The sequence below is a fragment of the Emydura macquarii genome, unplaced genomic scaffold (assembly GCF_026122565.2).
Source record: "Emydura macquarii macquarii isolate MOO-44397 ecotype Brisbane River unplaced genomic scaffold, CSIRO-AGI_Emac_v2 contig_312, whole genome shotgun sequence".
Taxonomy (NCBI): Eukaryota; Metazoa; Chordata; order Testudines; family Chelidae; genus Emydura; species Emydura macquarii.
Window position 1 is genome coordinate 14,392,058 of NW_027130449.1, and position 23,003 is coordinate 14,415,060.

A 23,003-nucleotide genomic window follows, 5' to 3' on the forward strand; every position below is an offset into this window, starting at 1 on the left:
CACACACACTGGGTCCATAAGACTTCCACAGGTTCGTGCAACAGGGATGGCTGGAGCGCACCAGTCCCAGCTGGAAGCATCTTCCCAGAAGAAGTGCTAGGTAAGGCAAGAACTAAGACCCTCCCAGAGAGGTTGGATGAAAGCCCAGTTCCCTTGGTTTAAAGAAGTACTTCAAGAAATAAACAGCTCATGTGTAAGTCATTGTCCACATGGGGCGATTCCGCCTCGCAGGGATCTTGGAGACAAGCGTTTTTGCCAGTCATGGGAATTGGAAGCAGCATTAGAACCTGCCAGTAGCTCCTCCGGGAAGCAGTGGGATTAATGCACTAGATCATGGCAGTACTGCAAGCCAGCAAGGAGCAAGAGCGCCAAAATGCCAGGAGAACACTAGGTTGGCATGCACGTGCATTGGTGCCAATGCTCAACTGACAAACGTGCAGCCCTCTACTGACACGTGTGCTATTTACACCAACTGAAGTTCTCCCCTATAATCCAACCTCCCATAGGTCCCACCCACAGTAAAGAAACTCACCACACTGAAATAGCATCGATTTCGACACAGCTCAACCCAATATGCCACACTAGACTAACTATAGACTAGGCTATCACCACCACTGTGTAATCCAATCACTTAGCAAAATGAGCAACATTGCTTTCATACCCCCCCCACACACACACACACACACACACACACACCTATCCCTGCATCCCCCTCCCCTCTGAAGTCTAAGTCAGAAACTAAGTTACAAAAGGTCTGGTTTACTGAGAAAGTGATCACAACTCAGTTTTGTAAAAAAATCTTTTTGGATTTTAGGTAAAACAATAGAACTTCACCCCCCAGCTCCATCCCCTTGTAGCAATAAAAGGAAGCAAGGCCAACACATTGAACAGCACTCTGAGTTGGTTGGATTCAGATTAGTCCCAGTTGGGAAGCCACCTGCCAGGGATGTCAGGGTTAGATAATGCAGAGATGTTTAAAATGCACTCCCAGGCCAGTTTGGCTGAATGTAGCCCTCAGAGTAACCACATCTCACTCACCAGGTGAGCTTTTGAAAGTAGCCTCCCTTTCAAAATAGGTGAAGCCGGGCAGAGCGCAGGTTTAGTGAGCACTTGCTCTGAGGCGGCAAGATCTCAGGTTTTGCACATGAAGCTGCACTTGTGGTGTCACAAGCACACGTGGTGCTAAGCACTTCAGTAAACACCTGGAGACACATTATCAAGCAAAACGCTCAGCCTTCCACGACACTGCAACTACAGCAATACTGAGCCCTGGAGGACTGTTTGATATTTGCTCACAGGTCAGTAAACACTAATACAGTGCACTAACTTCAGGCAAAATCCTTTAATTCTTTCCGGATCCCCCGCGGGCAAGTGGTATTGACGGCTTTACTACTCGCTTACACATGCTGTGCAGGACGGCCAGCGCTGCCATCAATACCGTCTCCAAGCAGAGTGCCAGAAGGTCACCCCAGTACGTAGGAATGTCCATACTGCCCTTTCCAGCCGTCTGTTCCACCCCAGGAACCTAGGCAAAATCACCAGCCCTGGCTCTGAGGCTCAAGGTCATGCACATAGTGACCAGCATCACAACCAGGCCAAGGCCTTGTTGACACAGCATTTCCTCTTATGCATCAGCAGCGAAGGCACCAGCAGGAGCCCTAGGCTGCCAGTGACTAGTGGCCTTCTTGCTACTGTATCAAACAGACCTTCTGGGAAGAGGGTTAGATGTGGCGCACACAACACAGCCTCCCAGAGCCCTGCCTACATCTGCCACTAGTGCCTAGGACCAGTGCCACCATGCCCTTCACTGAGGGAGCAGAACCGGTGGGAGCAGCAATAAGATACTAAATGAAAAATAAATTTCAGGGTAGGTGGCAACTTGCAACCTGCACGGTGGCAAACATGCAGCTCAGCGCAGCCCTTGGCCCATGGCCCTCTGCCATCCAACATCTCCCTGCAAACACTGCGCTGTCCAGCCAAAAGCCAACTACAAAGCACACCAGCGCATTAGCCAACGAAGCAAGGCAGACATTGTTTCTGTACGCAATTTGCTCACAAATCAATGAGCACTTCATACAGTCTTTTGTTCTTCTGCTTCAACAGCATGCTCCCTAAAAAGGTCACACGAGGGAGGCACTAGTCATTCCTTCCAGATAGCTTCCCATGCCACACACTCCCTGCAATTCCCCAGGGGCCCAACGGAAGAGGGTACGGGTTTGGATCAGAGCTGGGCAAATACATTTTTTTCCATGGCAGCTCCAGATCCAACTACAGGATTTGGTTCAAGGCATAACATTTCATTCCAATTTCTTGCATTTTTAATGCTTCTGGGAATTTTTGAAGTATAATTCAAGGAAATGAAATGAAGTCATTAAGAACCAAAACACGAGAGTTGTTTTGAAAATGGTCAACACCAAATATTTCTATTTCTTCAGAATTTTGTTTGACAATTTTGCTGGATTGTTTTGGTTGGTTTGGTTGGAGACCAAATGTTTAGAGGTTGCCAAATCTGCACTTCTTTGCAAAAAGTTGTGCATGAAGTGTTTGGCCCAGCCGAAGTTCGGATGTATTTGTGGAGTGAACGCACCCCTCTGCAGATGATCACAGGAGGGCTGGCACGACCCAGGCCCACAATCCAATACACACAACACCAAGACCCCACTGCTAATGAGAATCAGAGCCAAGCACTGAGGAGCAGAAGGCACTAGCCATCACCTGCTGACACTACACAGAGATGGGCCCAAAACCCAGCACCCTCAGCACCAGGGAAATTTGGATCCTAACTTCCAGGCGGGTCCCCCTATCACTGCAGTGGACCACCCCAGAACCTGAGCCTGGATTTAGTGGCTCAGCCCATCTCGAGTTCTGCACTTGCCTTCAGCAGTGGCTGAGGTTTCTCTGCAGAGACTAAGTCTGCTCCTCAACTGGCCAATCCTGCAAGAGCACAGTGCCTCCTACTAGACTTCTGTGGAGTTGGGGTGCTCAGCACCTCACAACTGGCCCCAGCAGCCAGATTCCTCAAAACAAGGCTTTTGTGAGCCAACTCTCCACAAGTGGCAGAAGCCACTGGCCTACACCCCGTGAGCACGTGTCTCCTGCAGCCACTTGTCCCAGTGACCGGTGCTGGCAGCGCACTGGACCATTGGTAGTAGCCATGCTGAGCGGCACAGTCGACAGAGCAGTAATTAACTGTGCAGAGTCTCCCAGCCCACATCTGAGTGGACAGCAGCTTTACCATTAGCTGGAGTGCTACATTGGCACATTAACCTTGGCCTTCAATTCAAACAGACGGACACCCGCGGGGGAAGGCAGCATGCCTGTGGGCCATGGACATCTGTGCTGGGAGGCGCACACCAGGAAGGTTCCCCTCCTCCCCCTTTGATTGGAAGGGTTGTAAAGAGTCATGAGAGGCTTTAATGTTTGCTCTCGCATCACCCGGGTGACTGTGAAGCCCAGCTCCAGGCAGGCAAGGGGGACGACAGCACAAGGTGCCTCTGCCCGCATCCCCAGGCACGTACCCCTCCAGGCCGGCAAGGTCACTTAGGTGGGAGAACCCACGATGACACACGTACTGTCACTTTTATGCACCTCTGAGCCATGACGTGTACAGTGCACTCCTAGCAAACAGGATCCACTGGATACAGAGATGCATGTGCATGGTCAGTCAAGCAGCTGGTTTCCAACGTAAATCCAGCCCATCAACTGTTTTCTCATTAAGAGAACTCCCCAGCAAAGCCCTTGCTTTGGGGCTCAGGGACAGAGAAACCAAGAGCAGCTCCACATACAACAGTTCATGCACATGGCAACGCAGTTGGTGTTTGCTGGGAGAATGGAGGGCTCCCCTCCTGCTCCTCTCTTACCTGGGACGATAGAAACAGTATCTTTCTCCCAGGACACAACGCTAACATATTCCTGCACTGAAGAAGGAATGAGGCACTTGAAGACAGCCACGTTTCCACGCATTGACCTTTGATCCTCCACTCGGACCGTATAAGGTTCCCTGAAAACTGCAGAGAGAAAAGCAGACCATCACCCGATGTGCAATGTACCCATGCCAAGTTTTACCGGGCAGAAACACGCTCTTCAAACTTCTCCAAAAAGCGTGTTTTCATCCAACATTTTGACCAGCTCCCATGTTTGTCCCAAGGGACGAGCTGGAGTGAGAGCGACCATGAGGGTGTGATCACATACACGTGTCTGGGGAGGTGTCAGCATCCCATCTGCTCACAGGGGCCAAACAGGAGAGAGATCCCAAGTATCATTTTCTGGGAATGGCTCTGCAGGGTAGCATTTAAATGACTGCACTGGCCAGTAAGTAGATGCAACATCTCAAGGTCTCTCTAGTAAAAAGTTGTCCATGCAACCAGTAACACGCACAGGCAGACACCAAGAATGGTTAAAGTTTAGGCTATTTTTAAATGAGAAATTTTTAACCCATGAGTGCGTGTTCTTGTCTGAACATGCCTGCCCCACAGGACGCTGGTTTCTCATTCATCACCCCACACCCCGCACAGAGGGGCATGCCTCACCTGCTCATCTGCTGACCCACCCACTGGCCAGGGCAGCAACCACCCCACATGTGTATGGATATAAAGCTCTCAGCCATGAGGGAGCCGCTTCCAGCACTGAAAGCATCTGTTGACAGGTGCAGACTGTGCCTCCTGTGAATAGGCCCAAGTACTATTTAAGAAGTGAGAGGGAGAGAGAAGTTGATGCTGCTTCCGCCTGCAATTTCTCCCCACCCAGTGCCTGGCTTTCAGATGCCACATCTTTATGGCAAGAGCTCAAGACAGAAAGCTGCTCTCAGGCTGGAGGCAAACATCAGCTCACCCCTGCAGAAGCCCCAGTGAAGCTTCCCAGCAGGCTCCACACACCAGGAAGCTGGGGCAGGAGGTGCTGAACAGCAATGAAATACGTGACAGGACATTGGAACAAGCTGGCCCTCCCTAGCAGTTCCTGATAAGACAGCCTGTCAGCAGCTGATACACCTTCAGAGCCAAGCTCCAGGCACCAGCTGGCTTGACAAGCCCCTCTCACATGAGCACTGGGGGGGACAGAGGGGAGGATGCTGTTCTGACAAACCTTCTCCCATTATTTATACAGACATGCTGCATGCTTTGCAAGGTGCATGGTCTCTGCCCCAAGGAGATCCCATGCCAAGCAGACCAAAGGAACAGCAGGTGACCGTGACTGGGGGAAGACAGAGGGCTAGTGGAGGCAGACCCAAGGGGACACACACCTTGCTCTGCAGCAGATGGCAGCTCAAGGACCAAAGTTAATTGGCTACCAGGAGCCTTGTTAGTTACACAGAAGCAGCCTACTCCTTCGTAGGAGGTTAAAGGACAGAAACGTCCCTTATCACCTAGTCTGTCCTCCTGCTTTAACACAGAGTCCCTCCCACAGTAATCCCTCTACCGTCTGCCTGAGATAGAACAGACCTTTTAAAAACTATCCAGTCTTGATTTCCAGAGATGGAGAATCTACTACACACCTCTATAAATTGTCCCAGTGGTGAATTATTGTCAGTTAAACATTGCACCCTGTGTCAAGTCTGAATTTGTCTTGTTTCAGTTCCAGCCATTAGGATTGTTTGTCTGCTAGATTAAAGAGCTGTTTATCAGAAATCTCTCCCCCATGTAGGTACTTGTAAACCATGATCAACTCACCTTATATCTTCTTAGATAAGCAAAAAACAGACTGAACGTCTCAAGTCCCTCACTAGAAAGCAGATTATACAGACCTTGAATTGTTCCTGTTGCCTCTTGTCTAAAATATTCTCCAATTTCTCCACCTTTCAAATTTTAGTTTATTTTGTGTTTGTTGCTTTTATACAGCGTTTAAATAGGCTTGTAATAGCAATCCACCAAAGGCAAGGCAAGAAGAGTATTTTGAGGTGGGATTCTAGCAGCAAGAGGAGAATTGACTAGCCTATGGGAAGCAGGTGAGCACAGAAGCCCTCGTGAGACATAGAAGCTGGAATTTTCAAAGTGTTTCTAACTTTCTAATCTGAGCTGTCCCAGTGACATCCCAAGGAATCCTGTGAGGAGGTCTCAATGAATTCTGATTTCTAATGGGCACCTACTAACTGAGAAAGTGAGGCATGGACTACCAGCCAGGCATAGTTGCTGAAAGCTTATTCAGACTTGCAACACCCACCTTTGTACAAGACGTGAATGCCATGGCACTGAACAGGTAGCAGCCTGCAATCACTCCATAGGGTGCAGTCAGTCTAGTATTTAGAATGTGGGGCTGGAGTCAGGGCTCCTGGGCAATGTCCCCAGCCCTGCCACTGACTTGCTGCATGACCTTGGGCATATCACATCACCTCAGTCTCTAGAGGGAGGCAGTAAGAACTCTGGCTTGCAGGACCAGACCATTGTGACCAGAAGTGGATTTTCACTTCTCAAAGCCTTCCGGGGAACAAAAAAATTAAATCTGCTTCTCTTGCACTGCCACCCTGGCATTTGCTTCCTGTGAATATCTTGGCACAGCTGGTCCCTGGCAGGCGTGTCTGCAGAAACAGCGCAATTTAAGTCATTACTAGAGAACTGTGTGGGTTTGGGGGTGGTTTTAAACCAGAAAGGAATTCTGAACTCAAGACATAAGTATTCGCTCTGGAAACCTGACTCCAAGAGTGATGCTCATCCAGTGGGAGAACAGAAGCAATGCCATGTGGCCAACATGCCTGATGCAAGCTAAGCAACACAGCCTGAATTTTGGATACCCTCAAACTGCTGGGGGAGGGTGCCCTGCAGCACAGAGATCAGAAGGGAGGCAGCTGGCAGAGTCATGCCAACTGCTCTTGCTCTCACCCCCACAGCACCCTCTGCCTGCCTCATGCCAGCCAACAGAGTCCTCTGTACTGCCAGCCACTCTTGGGCAGCCCACCACCTAGCACCACAAATTAGCAGAGCACTGGACTGATTCAGGAGACCTGGATTCTATTCTGGGCTTCCCTCAAGTCACCCTGGCTGACTCCCTGTGCCTCAGTTTTCCCATCTGTAAAATAGGGATAATGATACTGGCCTCCTTTGTAAAGCTCTAAGTTTGATGGATGAGAAGTGGTCGGTATTGTTGTATGCAGTGTAGCTGTAACCATGTCGGTCTCAGGATATTGGAGACGAGGTGGGTGAGGTAATATCTTTTATTCGACCCCAACTTCTGTCTCGAAGTTGGTCCAATAAAAGATTTACCTCACCCACTGTGTCCCTAGCTATTATTGCTACTTATTAGGCACTGGCACTTAAACTGCCACTCAGATGGGATGTTCAGCCTCCACCGTAACTGCATCGACATGAGCCACAACATGCCACACGCCTGACAATATTTACTTATATGCCCCTCCCTTAACCACACACGCCAGTGTATTGCTCACTCCTTCGCTTTATAGCTAAACTGCTAATGCTGGTAAATAATTCACTCTGTGCAGGAGAGGGTTTAATGCCAATTTACTCTGCAGTATAATGAATTGAAATAGAAACACCCTTTAGTCAGTTCTGTTGTGTTGCCTGTGCTAGCCCTGTTTTTAATAGGTTACATAATGAAGTCATGCCTGGGTTATTAGCCTCCGTCAGTCTGGTCAATAATTTACTATAGTCACTTGGAATCAGCACTTTGCCATATTCCTCCTTTGTTCTCTTAAGTCCTGGCGCGTTTGGGCTGGAGTTTGCAATTCAGGTGCAGGGTTTTAGGAAGGGGGCTGAGGCAGGGTGATTCCCCCTTTGGGGTAATCTGCGAGGGATTGGACAATTATACAGCAAGACTATCCAGGAGTTCTAATTGATGCTCACAAAAGTTTGGAAAGAGATAAACCTATGGGGTCAGGAGGAGACCTTCTGTGGCAGATTATCCCACATCTGCACCATTTCTTGCCTCTTCCTCTGAAGCATCTAGTTCTGGCCACCAGTGGAGACCAGACACTGGATTACAGGTCTGATCCAGTCTGACAATTCTCTCAGTGGCATGAATAACTAGTTGTTGAAGAGGATGCCCCGGCTTTCTCCACTGCTCCATAGCCCTGGATACTGAGCCTGCTGTTCAGATACTTCAATCACTATGAGACATCTAGTTAGCAAAGCATTTCAGCCTGTTATGTTGCTGGATGTGAACCGAGTCCTAGAACCATTGGGTTAGAAGGGCAGAAGGGTCTAGTCTAGACGCAGGATTTCTAGCCAAGATGCAGGATTTCTGCACCCATACACCACCTCTGGAGAGGCTCAAAGGAGGACAGTAAATAAATCATCCCCTCTTGTTCTGCCGCAGGCAGGTCAGTCCCTGGAAGATAATGGGGTTTATGCCCTTCCTGAAGAAGTCACTTTCACATGTACATGACTCTCCCCATCATCTCAGATCTACTCTGCCTAGCTGCAATGTCAGGCTTAGAACCACAACCCACTATCAAAGCTGGCTGGGCTGTACTTAACACCCCACTGGGAAAGCCAGGAGCTTCCCCTCCTGCCGAGCTCTGCTCATGTGGCTGCACCTGAGGATTTTGTCCCTGTTGGACACGGCAGAGCCTGGCTTCCTGGCGACCCACGCGCTCTCGTTCCTATCAGATTCCTCAGAGTCATCCTCGGTTTGCAGCACTTGATGGCCCTTTGTTCTCTCCCTTGCTAGTCACTCTGCAGCCTCTCCCTTCCAGCAAGGGGCCTAAGTTACAGGTTGTTCTTGGCGTGGGTAGGATGCAGTTTTGAAATATCATTGGCACCCCGCCTCCTGTTTATCCAACACCCTGCCCTCATCCATCATCTGGCTATGCTGATCTCAATCTAGCCTCTTTCAATAGAGCATGACAGTCCTACTTCCACAGCCTTGCTGGAAAAGTCTCCAACATGCAAAGCCATATGGCAGCTGTGTTTTAGACTCCACGTGGTGCAATTCCTGAGGGAGCGACAGTAACGTCCCCATACATACTGTATTCAGCACGGAAGGAAGACTCACTCGGTAGCATTCATCTCTGGGCCCAGAGGCCACAGGTTCAAGTTCCACTCCTGGTTGTATGCGGTGTTCTCCAGCACTAAGCTTTCAGTGCCATACTCAGAAAAAAGCTCAGCTCTTAATAGGAAGAGACTAAACTCTGGGGCTTTCCATGGGCCATGCCTGAGCTACAGAGCCCAGAGGATAGCTACTTAGCCTTTGTGTGTGTGCTGGCAAGTATTATCCTCATAGTACAGGCAGGAAGTGAGACTGGCAACCCAAGTCATTTCCCCAACAACATAGAGAGAATTAGCAGCAGAGATGGGACTAGAACCCTGGTCTCCGCTGCTGTACCCAAGCCACAGGACTAGGTGGTCTCTGCTGCTACTTTGAAATAATCTCTGTACTTGGGTATCTTGCACGAACATCTATGTAGAGCTACAGCTGAGCCCAGAGGCTGCCGCCTTCACCTGCCCCACTGGCATCTTTATGGTTATGTGCTGCAGGGCAGACGCAGTAGGAAAGGTACCAGGTGAAGGGACCTGGCTATGACCTGCTCTCCCTGTGCTCACCTGGCCACAGGTGCTAGATACAGTCCTAAAGCCACTGAAAAGAACCCAGTAACTAACCAAAACCAGAGCTCACTGTTAGCCACTGCGCTGCTGCCTCAGGGTCTGAGCCTACCAACTCATTCCTCTCCACCAGCTGACTCACGCACCTTGTACCACGGGAGGCCGAGACAGCCCAGCCCACCCCTTGGCAGGCGCAAGCCCCACATTTACAGACACTCAGCTAGGACTTCCCAGTGTCTCCTTCCAAGCTTAGTAGCAGCAGCACTTTAATAGCCTCTGCAGCCAAGCGCCACGAGGATCAGTGAAGACGCTGGCACTGAATGCTTTGCGGGGAACAGGCATTAAATGCCCCTCCTGTTCAGAGATGAAATAACTTGCCCATGGCCATGCAAGAGTTAGCAGCAGAACTGGGAATAGGATGCAAGAGCCTGGAGTACTGGCCCTCAGCCCCAGGGAGCCCTGACGCCCCATGTGGTAATGCCACCCTTTTAGACAGTTCATCGGTTAAGTGAACTTACCGTATCGGCCACCTTTGGCAATTCCGTGGCACTGGAGGGAATTAGTCAGGGCTTGCTGCCAGCAATGGATGGGTTAACCACCAGGCACAGGCCACCCAAGCCCCCACCATCGCACTCCAGCCCCTACAGAAGGCCCTACCTGCTTTGACGCGGATGTTGGGGCTCCTGATCTTGCCCGCAGAGTTCTCCGCAGTGCAGAAATAGTCATTGTCGTGGATAAAGCTATTGAAGGCGGACGGCGAGAAGGGGTACAGCTGCAAAGTCCCGTTGGCATGGACATGCCGGATGTGCGGCACGTCGTAAATGTCGTCCCCTGTGGCGAGGTACCAGCGAAGGGCGGCACTGGGTGACCCTGCTGCGGGGCAGGGGATCACCACCCCCACTGTGCTGGAGAAGGTCACCTGCTGGAGAGAGTCGTTCACAAAGTAGAGGCTGGTTCCGACATCTTCGGTGCGCGCTGTGGGGAGAACAGAGCCAAGAGCAGGGCGTTACTGGACAGCGACACTCCTCCGGCCTGTGGGGCAACAGCTTCCCAGTGAAACCCTTCCTCCGGCACCCGTATACAGCCCAAAACAGAGCACGGGGCGTATCAGCACGGGCCACCTCGGTCCCTGCTCTCCGCAGCAGCTAGGCCTGGGCTGAGGGGGTGCCATGGCAACCCCAGCCCTTCCACAGGGCAGCCATTTCCCAGCAGCGCTAGGACACCTGACTAAGATCAGCGGTTTCCCAGGAAGTCCTTTGTGAGCCTCCCCCTGACAGTCACCTGTCCGGCCTCGCCCAGGCTGGCTGACCTAGGGAGGGAAAAGGAAGCCGTGGAGCACCCGGCCCCTCAGGGGAGCTCGCCTCAGGCGACAGGCACCGGAAGCCTGAAGCTGTGAGAGCAGTGGAGCTTTGCCCATCTTTCCTGCCCAAAAGAGGCAGCAAGGGAGCCGCTCTTCACAGCCAGGTCTCCCTAACCACAGCCAAGGCCTGGAAGAGGAGGGGACGTCTCCCTTGGCCGGCCTCCTCCTCCAGTGCAGCTGGCAAGGCCTTTCACTCCCAACTCCTCCTTCCTGCTGCTCCACTCCCTCGCCTTCCCACCAGAGACCCAGAAGCCTTGCTCCGGGCCTGGAAGGGGAGGTGACCAGTTTGCCATGGAGGTGTGAAGTGGCTGAGGTTGGATTTTTTTTTTAAATAGGCAGAAGGACACTACTAGAGAAAGCCGTGATCAGTGTCAAGGTATTAATAGCGCTCGCTGAGAGCGCAATCCCTCTGCTTGTGCTATAGCAGGCCAATAAGCAAATAACTACTCTACCATTAGTTTAAAATGAGTCACAGGGGACCCTTCATCACCTCAATTTCTTCAACTTTGGAGGGGGGAGAAGGGAAGAAAGTCTCATCTGTATTAATATTCTTAGCTTAGCTCTTAGCTGCCCCTCCAGGGAGAATGCATCATGACTGCTCATTTGAGAAAAGGCTATTAAAGCGTTGTTGGCCAGAGCAATTCACATCACATCATAAAGCAGTGATGAGGCCATTAGCACCCGCCTTCACTGAAAAAAATATTTGTGTTTTCATCAGGACGGGTGTTTGGAACCCCACTCCTTGTCATGGTGAAGTATCACATTGCCAGCTGGCTCAGGCTTTCCCCAGCTGACATTAGAAAGACAAATCCTGGAGTGTTTAAAAATTTTTGTTGCGTAAAGTAAAACTACTAATGTGTTGGTCTCCCTCTCAATGAGGAATAATAGTGGAACTGCACTTCTATAGGACTTAGAGCAACTCCCCAGAAAAGTAGACATTATGGCACCTGAGTTGTGTACACTTTTTTATATATAGAGATGGGGAAACTGAGGCACAGCAAATTGCCCTTGGCATCTTACTGAATCAGAGGGAAACACAGGAGGAGAAGAACCCAGGAGTCCTGGCTCCAGTCTTCTGCTGTAACCACTGGAATATGCTCTCTCATTGAGCAAGGAATCCTCTACTCTAGCAACTCAACTCCCCATCATATTTAATCCTTCCAAAACTGTAAATATAATCTCGTTCTTCTCTCAGCACCCATTAAATCAAAAGCAAGAGCCTATTTCTTGATATTCCTGCTCAAAACAAAGAGGAACAACTACAAAGATAAAATGTCCTTCCTCCAGCTACCCAGAGACCTCCTGTCCTAAGCCAAGGATGGGGCAGTCAGTGTTTTCCAGCTACAAAGGTATAGGTAGGTGCCATTGATGAACTGACTGGGAACATCCAGAAAAGCATTACTGCTAGTGAAACAGATTTACAGGTGAAGAAAAGCAGCTTCATGTCTTGCCTCCCCCTGCCCATCCCAATACATGCATAGCCTTCTGAGCCCAGGGACAGAAAAAAGGGCATATTTATTTGTCCTTAATGGGCTGACAAGTGCTAGGAGAATGTGAAAGACAAGGGATAAGAATTTGCAGGTGATCCTTTGCTGGCCTTCGGAGAGCTACACGGGCTGTCAGTGGCACTGTGCCACAACAATCCTGTGGTCACATTTCATCTCTGGAGCAGGGGCCGTTTTTGTGCTGTGGCTGTCGAGAGTTTAGCAGTGGGCCCCGGTCCGTGACAGGGGCTCCCAGGAGCTAGTTTGTTATGAATCAGCACTTCTGCTGTTCAGAGCACTTTGAGGTTTATGTTCCCCATATACAAGACAGCAGAATATGTATTTACAAGCAGATTAAGGAAGATAAGCAGAGAAAGCACTGGTGTGCTACCCATGCTAACATTCTGCATGTGACCTGAAACACAAGATGGCAGGGAGATACTGCTCTACATTTAAAGGTGGAGCATACAGAAAATAGAACCTCCTTTCCTCTCAGCTACGTAGCTACATTTGTCACGCAAGGACCTAAAACCATGAATGTTCTGTAGCTCTATTCCATGCCATAATCCCTCTCCCATTTCATCCACACTCCCAGAATCCTAGAGGTGCCTTTGGCCTCTGTGTGCAAAGAGATGGATTCTAGTAACTCCTTCACAGCCTGTCCCTTCTCTCAGTACCCTTCATGGCACTTTCGCAGGAGAGCTCTTCACTAGACCCAGTGGCCATTCCACTTGCTCTGCCCAAGAGCAGGCAGAATCAACAGTGTTGACCCTGAGTGAGTATCCCTGCTCTAATGGAAGAGACCATTTGCAGGATACATTGCCAGCTGTACAATGCAGTGATCAGATATCATCCTGCTGAGAACAATTCTCTCTGCAGACATCACCCTTGCATGTTAAGATACAGATGGGGGGTAGGGGGAGAGTGGAAAAATACCTCAAATAAAGAGAGAAATTCAGATTACCAGTAAAGCTTTTTCAGGTCAAAGGGGGAAATGGATTTTTACTAGAAAATGGAAGTTATGGGATTGGTAGTAGTTATGTGACAGACGCATAGAGTTAAATCCATATAATCTCCTTTACCATTTAACATTGAGCACCAGCCTAATTCCATGTTTCATAAAACTGTCTCCAAATCACAGAGATTAAAAATTTAGAAATAGCCCTGCAATATTTTTAAACCAGAAATCACTGCTGGCATCTGGTCATGTGTTGACCCTAACCTAAATATCGAGGGCATTAATTTATACAAACCTTCAACGGTGGAGTGGGTGGGCGTGGTGCAAATGGAACAGTTTCCTGTTGGGAGACAACAGGTCACTGGCAGGAACTTGTATTGAACGCTGGAGACCTGACCACTGTTAGATGAGAGTTGCAGAGGTGGACCAATATGTAGATGGACGGTGTCTAGCTACCACTGAGTATATATTTTGAGTCATCACAGTGCAATCTTCTTAAATCATAGTAAATTACAACCTGGGGGTATTGAAATATTAATACCTCTATCTCAGCTGGGAAAAGTGAGTCATTGTGTTATCATCCCTTAGCAACATTTACTGGTTTTGTTCGCTGGACTCCTCAAACTGCAATATCTTTAGAAGCAGAGCCACTCAGCACCACAGAGATGCGTTAGATGGAAAGCGTTCATTTACTCTAACAAGAAGCCAAGGCAGAGTGACCATGAACCCACCCTAAGTCTATCATGGAGCCACATTTCATCCAGAGGCAGCTGAAATTCAGGCTTGAGTCCTGCACAAGAAACTGCACAAGCTGACATTTTCAGCAGGTGTACTCATCAAAAAGGGGGCAGTTTTAATGCTTAATGCAGAGCATATGTGGCTTTCAGGCCCAGGGTGTTGGCTTTTCCCACTCTGTGACCCCAGACCTCAGAGAGGTGCAGGTCACCACACTATTTACACAGCACCTTTCCTCCCAAGACACATCACGCAAGCCAGGCACTTCTGCACACTGTAGTGCAGCCACCTCTAAGATGAAGTGCAGCAGCTGTTTCATAGCACACAGCAGCCTTAAGCAAGAGTTTAGGACAAAGTGAAAGAATACTGAGTCTAGGTCAAAATGCAAGGGGAATTTAGGGAGTAAAGTGCCATAATCCAACTGCACCTGGAGTTAGCCACCCTGCTCTTTCAGAAATATTAGCTACATGGGTCAGGACACCCCAGTATCACCATGTCCCCCATAACACTGGGGTCCTGTGCACCCATTAGGAGCAAAGAGCATCACCTACTGCACCCCAAATCCTAGTTCCAGTGGAACTAGAGGAGATCTGATGCCAGATTCACAGCACAAAGGCAGAACAGACGCAACTCCCATCTTCCAAGTAGTTGAAAAGTCAGTCTCTGCAGCCTTTGCTGCAGGTGCCACTTGCGCACACCAGCCAGACAGGGCAGATCCTAAATCCCTCCACCAAAAACAGAACCGCTCTCCAATGGCATGCACATTACCTGGTGCCCTAATTCTGAAGGGCAAATCTAACCAAGAGGCACTCCATCTCATCCCACCACACAGATATTACAAGGGGACCGACAAAACAAGCCAAATGGAACGTACTCAGCTAGAGCAGGGGTGTGTGCACCAGCCTTTCATCTCCAGAGACTGGATTCCACGTTCTGCTTACATCACATACACAGCAACCCTGGCAAGTGTCACCCAAGTCTCCACTGGGTATTTGGGTGACATCACTGAGCCAACACCTTTCAGGACCAGGCCAAGTGTCCAATCAAGGGAGGCTTAGGACTGGACTAAGCAAAGGCATTACAGGTCAGGACAGAGGTACATCAGAGGAGGGTGCACATCGCCTACTCAGTCAATAGAATGAATAGGCAGAGGAAAGTACTGAAATCTACCCACATAGCTGAAATTAAACAAGTCTTTCAAAATGCAATTCCTGGTCTGGTCAGATATTAGCAAAGGCCAAGGAACTGGCTTTCTAGAGATATTTGATACATCTTAGTCAACAAGGGGTGTTTGTATGCCTTTGGAGGATTATTTTTAATTTCTTAAGGATCTGGGGAAAGATACTTTAAAAAATAGATACTTGAATTTTAATTTCAAGGCATATAAAATTTTGGGCCTTAACTAACCACTATGTAAATTCATGATAGAACATCCTAGTCTATTAAAATAACCAAAACTATTTGTACTTCATTCTCTCCTAGGAAGTTGCATGTAACAGCCCGTCTATTTGGGAGTCTGTTGCATTCACATTATCCAACATACAGCTCAAAACTCAGGAGAATTCTTTCCACAAAGACCCCAGTTTTATTCTCACACAGCGCTCATCAGTGGTTTCAAACAAGGCAGGTGCATTTGTCTGCCCTGCACCTCAGTGCCACCGGGCAGAAAGGAGGGCACTACATCAGACACATGGTGTCTGGTGGGTGCCCAAAGCATGATGGGTGGATTCCTAAATTTACAACCCACTGCCAACCTCTGCAAAGGCTAATCGATGCCAGGCTCCTAGCACTGGCAGACTGACAAGCAGTATTTGCTATTCCTCCTCTAAAGAATAGCAGTACCAGAAAATATTAGGGTCGCCTGTGTTGATTCTTCCTTTAAGGCGCACAGTGCTTTACAGCTGAGCTAGGTGTAGATGCTGGACTTATAGCAAGGTGCCATTATGGGCTTGGTTTCGTAAAAAAACCAAGACTGGGCACTGCCTGGACATCAGTACTGCAAGCTCTTCCTCTATGGATTTAATGGATTCCATGTTTCATCTCCAAGATAAATGAGCTCTGTACCACACTGGGAGGTAGAGGGGGAGAGATTAAAAATGCAAGCTACATACTTTGCTGTTTCTAATATTTGAAAGCAGCATAAATATAATGCCAACATAACAAATCAGCAGGTAGAGAACCCCAGCAAAATCATACAGGGAGATTATTCTCCCAGTTCAAGTACATCAAGATTTTTACTCATATGCTCCGGATCATACTGCTTCCTATTTGCATCCCCCTCCCTCTCATTGTTATGGCTGCTCTTTAACTTGGATAATCAACCACCGAGCCTTTTTTTGCTGAACTCCCCCATTTGTTTGCTAACTACCTATTTTTATTTTATAAGCTGGAAAAAATAAGCAACTGCACAGTCTACTCAGGGATTTCTAAACTTTAGTGGTCCCTTGGATCAAATGCTTATTTGCTTTTTGTTTCCAATTGAGCTCGTTCTACAGCAGAAATGTATTAAATGGTTGTGCTTTGATACCTTGAAGTATTAAGTATCTGAAAGGTTTATCGTGCATTAAGCAATTCAATTTTTTATCCTATTATAATAATGAAACTTCCATTGTATTATTGTCCTCTCTCTGGAATTGTTTCACTTTAACACTTTCAGCACAGACACACTTCAGTTCAAGAGATATTTTATTTCTAAAAAAGAAAAAATAATGAGGCCATAAGGTGTTGTGCTAATGGAGGCTTTTAATTTGCTCTTCTCAGAAGAGAGCTCTGTGGCACAGCCTCAGAGGCGGGGGCTGAAAATGTGCATAAATGATAAATCCAACCACCCTTTTTTCAGATGTTGGGGGAAGAAATTTAGGGTCTTGAATGGTTATTTGTTTTTCCCTTCCTTTTTACACAGTAAAAATGCAAATGTAGGCAAAGCAGATGCTTGCATGTTCAGTACAGCAGCTCCTAAATGCATGTCTAACAATAGCAATTTCGGCTAAAGCACCAAAACATTTATTCCGGCTTTAAAAAGACAGTTATTTCATATTTAATAATTGATTAAATAATTGATCATCACAACCTCACTGGATGCAACATTAAACGTCAGTAAATATTTTAATTATATTAACATTAAAATAAAAGGATTATTTAATATACAACGAACATCTTATTTAAGGATGCAGCCCACTACCAATTTGTTCCCTTCGCTTCCCATTTCCTAAGGTCGCCTCTTGCTGTTTTCACATGACAAAAACGATTATTAAAGAGAATGTTTTATAACCTGGAAGTAGCTCGTTTTCCAGAACACGAATGTTTCCATTATACTCGTGGACCAGATAAACAAAAAGGTAATTTGCTACCAAAATTAAAAAATAGAATCTGAGTAGGGTAGCATTTTTAGGGAGCACCAATCAATTCCTGTAACAAACGGACTGTAATTTAACTACCTTGTTACATGCAGTTACCTTTCCTTTTAAATTGCATCTCTGGCTGGGGACCTCAGTTTAGAGCAGGATGCAGACAGATTTGGACGATGCTAATTGAAGCCCCAATTTACAATTCATCTGTAAGTGTGGCCGCACTTGCTTCACAGTAATTTGTTAACCCCATCTGATTTATATCAAGCCACGGGGTACATTTCATTCAGCATTCCTGGAGGAGGAGATGTGCTTCTGAAAGCATCGCTGGATGTAGCTTGTTTCCTGAATTCACTATTGCTTTAATAGTCTGAGAAGTCGGGACCAGAGACCAACGCTTCGGAAAAGTCTCGCTCAGCTTCAGCCTTTGAAATCCGGCCTGCACGAAAAGACGCTGTGCGCCCATGGAACGTAATTCAAGGCATCTCAGGGGGCTGGGGAGCGGCCTGGGGGTGCTTCGGTTACCATCCCCCCCCCCCCCCACACACACACACACACACACCCCAGCGAGCAGAAAGAGTTAACTGCGCTAATGAGCGGCGCGGGCTCCCGCTGCAAGGATCTGCTGCTGCCCCATTAAAAAGCCTCCGCAGGCAAAACTCTCCGAGTCGGGCTCCTGCCTTCTCATTCCGGCCTCAAGACCGAGGGACCCGCTTCAGCCGCGAACCCGGCGGCGCCGGGGCACGCAGGGCGCTGGAGGGGGTCCGGGTCCAGCGCCTGCACCCCCCGACCCCCCGGGACTCAGCCAACCCCCCCCCCCACACACACACACACACACGGGCTCTCCTGGCTTCCCCCGCAGGGCAGAGGCTGGACGAAGCGTTTGCCCAGAGCAGAGGGGGGAGGGCAGGAGCCCGGTGTCGGGGTGCATGGCGCAGCCAGCAAAGTGCAGCGCCCCCCGCCCCCCAACAGGAGAGCAATCCTGCGCGGGGTCACTGGAGTCGGGGCAGAGTCCTGGCCCCCCCCCCCCCACGTCCCTTCCCCAGCAGCAGCGGGGGGGGGGTCTTTCCTCGCGTGCCCAGCCCTCTCCCCACCCGCCCCGCCGCACCGGGGCTTAGCAACTCCTGCCCGGCCGGGCTGACCCGCGCCTGTCCCGGGGAAGAGCCCGGTCCGGCCCCGCCCCGCCCCCGGGATCAGGTGCATCGCCCGGGCGGCAGGTCTGGGCTTGCCCTCGGCTCGCCCCATGGCAACCTGAGCCCAGAGGGGACCCGCTCGAGCAGCGGCGGCCGCCAGCCCCGTGAGCACCGCAGCTGGCGAGCCGCCTCCTGTCCTGTCCTGTCCTGTCCCCCCCGCTCCACACACACACACACACACACACACACACACACACACACACACACACACACACACACACACACACCCCCTCCCGCTCTCTGCAAATAGCAGGTGGCCGGGCGGCCGCACGCCGCCTCCTCCCAGCGGGTGCACGGCCCAGGTGCGGGCAGGGCTGGGCTGGGCTCTGCCCCGCTCGGCTCCGGGCAGGTCAGCGCTGAGCCCGGGCGGGGAGCTGCAGAAATCCCCCCCTTCCCCCCGCGGTTCCTGCTGCCCCTTCCCCGCCATCGGGGCTCGAGGCAGGAGGCAGCCCGGCTCGGGCTCAGACCGCTCCGCTCCCTGCAGAAAGGGGGGCCGGGGCTGCGGAGCAGGAGTTGGCGAGAGCCGGGAACTCCCGGCCCGTGGGGAGCTGCCCCCGGCTCTGCCCGAGCCCCCCTCCCCGACTGAGCGGATCGGCCTCGGAAATCTGCCCGCGCCGGGCACCTCTCGGCGCTGCTCCCAGCTTCGCACGGACTCGGGGCTGGGGGGCTGCGAAATGGGGCGAGGGGGAGCCGAAGGGGCAGGAGATAAACGGGGGGGCGCACTGCTCGGACAGCTGTTAAAAGCGGCTCCCTCCCCTGCCGGTGCAGGGCTCCAGCTCGGGGGGGGGGCTGTCCTCGGAGCACGGGCTGCAGGGAGAGCAGCGGCAATCGTGGGGGGGCAGATCTTGAGCATTAACGCCCCCCCCCCCGCCCGCCAGCCGCTTTGGGCTCAAAGCCAGTTATTTGCGAGTCTCCGGCTGCGGGCAGACCCCTCTGCGCGGCCAGGACAAGCCTTTCCGTTCGCAGTCCTCCCCTGCCCTGAGCACCCAGGCGCAGCCGGTCCGTTTTTTAAAAGTTGCAGAAAGCGCAGGGAGAGAGACAGAGAAAAGTAACACCCCTCCACAAAGCCCCGCCGTCTCCCCTCTCCCCCACTTGCCTCCCACCCCGCAGCAAGGGACATACCTTTCTGCAAAGAGTACAGCAGGAAAAAAGTTACCAGCCACATGCCATAAAGAGCACCTATTTTCTCTGGGATGTAGTGCAATTCCTTGCAGCGCTTTGCCCCCAACCTGCCGTGATCCCCGCCGTTCTCAGGACGATCCAGGTTCAGACGCTCACAGCTGAGCTCTCAGCAGCTCCTCCTTCCCCCTTCTCCCCGGCTAGTGTCATCCAGAGGGTGGGCAGGGCTGCTGGGATACTCCCCGCCCACCCTCAGCATGTGGTGGGGAGCAGCCTGGCCATTTGCAGTTGCCAATTGGTAGCGTGTCTCTATTATCTATTTTATCTGAACAGTGGGGAGCATTTTCCAGATTCAGTCTCTCTACACCAGGGGACGTGATCATGTGTAAAAGCGTGTCATTTGTGCACACACAATAGGGCTCCTTGATTAAAGGAAAAACACGCCTCTCTCGCTCTCTGGCTGTAATTGCACAGACCAGATTTTCACAAGTGCACAAAGACATATGCTTGCACTAATGCTCAGGGCCACCTCGCACATGTACAGCGCTTGGTAACGGTAACAAGAGATTGTGCCCACAGATCCTTCCCCACAGTGCCAGCCAGGTCACTCACCATGCACATGGACCTTTGAAAAGGTGGCTCCTACTACGTCCCCCACCTTGGAAACAGGCCGGGCTGGGGACTGCTCACATGTGTGAAGTTAAACGCACACAGAAGTTTCCAGGAGCAAGGCCTGTACATCTAGAAACAGCTAGAGGTTGGATACAGATAGTTGTTGGGGGGCTGGTTGTGCCCCACACAGGTGGAGTGATTCAGTGCATACACCATTATAGTTCTCTAGAAATGCAGTTACAGGCACACATAGCAGGCCTGCTTAATCAGCCTTGTGGTAAGCTGCATTCAGATCAATAGAGTTGCCCCTTGGTAGCCCATTTGTTCACCTTTTCCCATGTATGCTGTACCCAACTCTGCCCCCCCAGGACTTCACAGCCGCTCAGCCTGGCCACTGGCACTTTGCCTCTCCCCAGGCTGCCACAACACAGAACTCAGCTCCTCCCAATACAAAAAAAGCACTGGCCCAAAACTCTCCTTAAAGTTGCTAGTGGTAGAGGGCCCAGGACAATCAATTAAGCAGATCCTAGCCCAGCCAACAGATGGCCAAGTTCAACCCTGCTGGGCAACTAGCCTTTTTACACCCCTGATGAACTAGCATGAGAATGATACCACTAGCTGGCTTCCCCCCAAGCAGAAAATGGGTTTTCAATCAAAACAGTTTTCATGGGAAAATGGTTGAAATTTTTCAATTTGACAGAAAGTAGATAAATGTTTCCTGGTTTTAGTTTTCAAAGAGAAGTTTGTCAGGCTTTTCATTGAAGACCTGAAATTCTTCATAGGGATTTTTTTAAAAAAAACCTAAATTCATATGAAAAGTGACTTGGCATTTTTTAACCAGCTCTAATTCATACTAGTTCTTAATGTTCTCTAGCTCTTTGTATTAGCTGGAGAGATGTTAGCCAGGTAACACCACAGTGCTCCCAGGAAGCAGGTAAGCATTAGCCTCATCATACAGACAGGGAAAACAGACATTATGAGGTGACAAGACTTAAGGCCACACAGTAAGTCAGCAGGGCCAAAACTCAAACTCTTGGCCCTCTATCCCCTGGAAGTGTCTGTCTTTGTGCATTCTAGGTCAGTGCCTCTGACTCCACTCTCCCCCTCCCATTTCCACTGCAATTGACACAGCCTGCATTCTCCTTTCCCTCCTCATTTAGAAACATGCAGCTTGGTAGCCTCTATCTTCCTAAAGGCTCTGTCCCCTCAGCACTCAGAGTCTGAGAGAACAGCTGTTTGCACTGCCAGAGAGCCTTTCATTAGCAGATCTCAACCCACAGTGCAGACATGAACTGCCCTTCCGGCCAAGCACAACACTGGAGGTGCTTCCTGCCTCAGTTGTCCTCACCAGCATTTCCTGCTGGATCACTCAGCCTTCAACCTTCTTGCAAGGTAACAAGAGTCCAAACTCAGCCCACCCTCCAGGCTCAGTTCCCAGGCCTACCTTGCAGGCTTCCTGCTCCAGGAGAGCACTCCAACTCCCAGACTGCTTCTCTAGAGCCCTTCCACCAGAACCCAGCTTGTACCCTGGGCTGCTTCTTATAAACTCAGTTTGCAGCCCTTTGATGAGGCCCAGGTGTTTCAAGCTGTCACCTGCCCCCAATTAGTCCTACCCCCTTAGGATAGAAGGCAGCTAATTATGAAACAGGTGGGACTGACTGAACAGGGCTGATTAACCCCAAACCCGCTGTTTCTTACGGGCAGACCAGTCTGTTACAGACTTGAAAGGAGTCCTGCCCACCTTTGCAATGCATTGTGAGATCTTTCCATGAGAGGGGCTATGTCAGCACAAAATATCCTCTCCCTGCAGAGAGGCAATCTGATAAGGACTGCCCTCGTTATACAGACAGGGAAATTCAGGCACAGCATAGCATCTGTCCAAGATCACACAGCCAGCCCGTGGCAGCACCAGGAATAGGACCCAGGAGTCCTCCTGGTTGCCCATCTCATGCTCCAACTGCTAGAAAAAACAGTCCTTCATCAGTGTGGACAAACTAGACAAATGGTCTGAAGTAAATAGGATGAAATCCAACAAGGACAAATGCAAAGTGCTGCACTTAGGATAGAACAATCAGTTGCACACATACAAAATGGGCAATGACTGCCTAGGAAGTAGTGCTGCAGAAGGGATCTGGGGGTCCTCATAGATCACAAGCTAAACATGAATCAACAGTGTCACACTGTTGCAAAAAAAGCAGCCCTCATTCTGGGATGCATTGGCAGGAGTGTTGTAAGCAAGGCACGAGAAGTCATTCTTCCGCTTGACTCTGCATTGATTAGGCCTCAGCTGGATTATTGTGTCCAGTGCAGGTGCCACGTTTCAGGAAAGGTGTGGACAAATTGGAGAAAGTCCAGAGAAGAGCAACAAAACTGATTAAAGGTCTGGCAAACATGATCTCTGAGAGAAGATTGAAAGCACTGGTTTATTTAGTCTGGAGAACAAAGACTGAGGGGGGACAAGATAGCAGTTTGGAAGTACATAAAAGGTCGTTATAAGGAGGGAGAAAAATTGTTCTCCTTAACCTCTGAGGACAGGACAAGAAGCAATGGGCTTAAACTTCAGCAAGGGCGGTTTAGGTTGGACATTAGGAAAAACTTCCTGTCAGGGTAGTTTATTTGCTGGAACAAATTGTCTAGGGAGGTTGTGGAATCTCTGTCATTGGAGGTTTTCAAGAGCAGGTTAGACAAACACTTGTCAGGGATGGTC

The 23,003-nt window shown here is 50.0% G+C and overlaps 1 protein-coding gene across 5 annotated transcripts in view; it reads right to left on the reverse strand.

Annotated features, from left to right (window-relative positions):
• DSCAML1 (DS cell adhesion molecule like 1) overlaps positions 1 to 21,800 on the reverse strand; it is a 240,265-nt gene extending 218,465 nt beyond the window's left edge. For 4 of the 5 annotated variants that reach the window (XM_067566036.1, XM_067566030.1, XM_067566048.1 and 1 more), the window contains exons 1-3: positions 19,688 to 19,941; positions 10,146 to 10,463; positions 3,861 to 4,007 (exon numbers count right to left, since the gene is read on the reverse strand). In XM_067566036.1, the coding sequence (XP_067422137.1) occupies positions 3,861 to 4,007; positions 10,146 to 10,463; positions 19,688 to 19,730 (508 nt within the window). In that variant the 5' untranslated portion in view covers positions 19,731 to 19,941. Of the gene's footprint in view, positions 1 to 3,860; positions 4,008 to 10,145; positions 10,464 to 19,687; positions 19,942 to 21,740 lie in introns of those variants that run through there. The other variant, XM_067566043.1, reaches the window with a different exon arrangement.
• Positions 21,801 to 23,003: the final 1,203 nt, after the last annotated feature.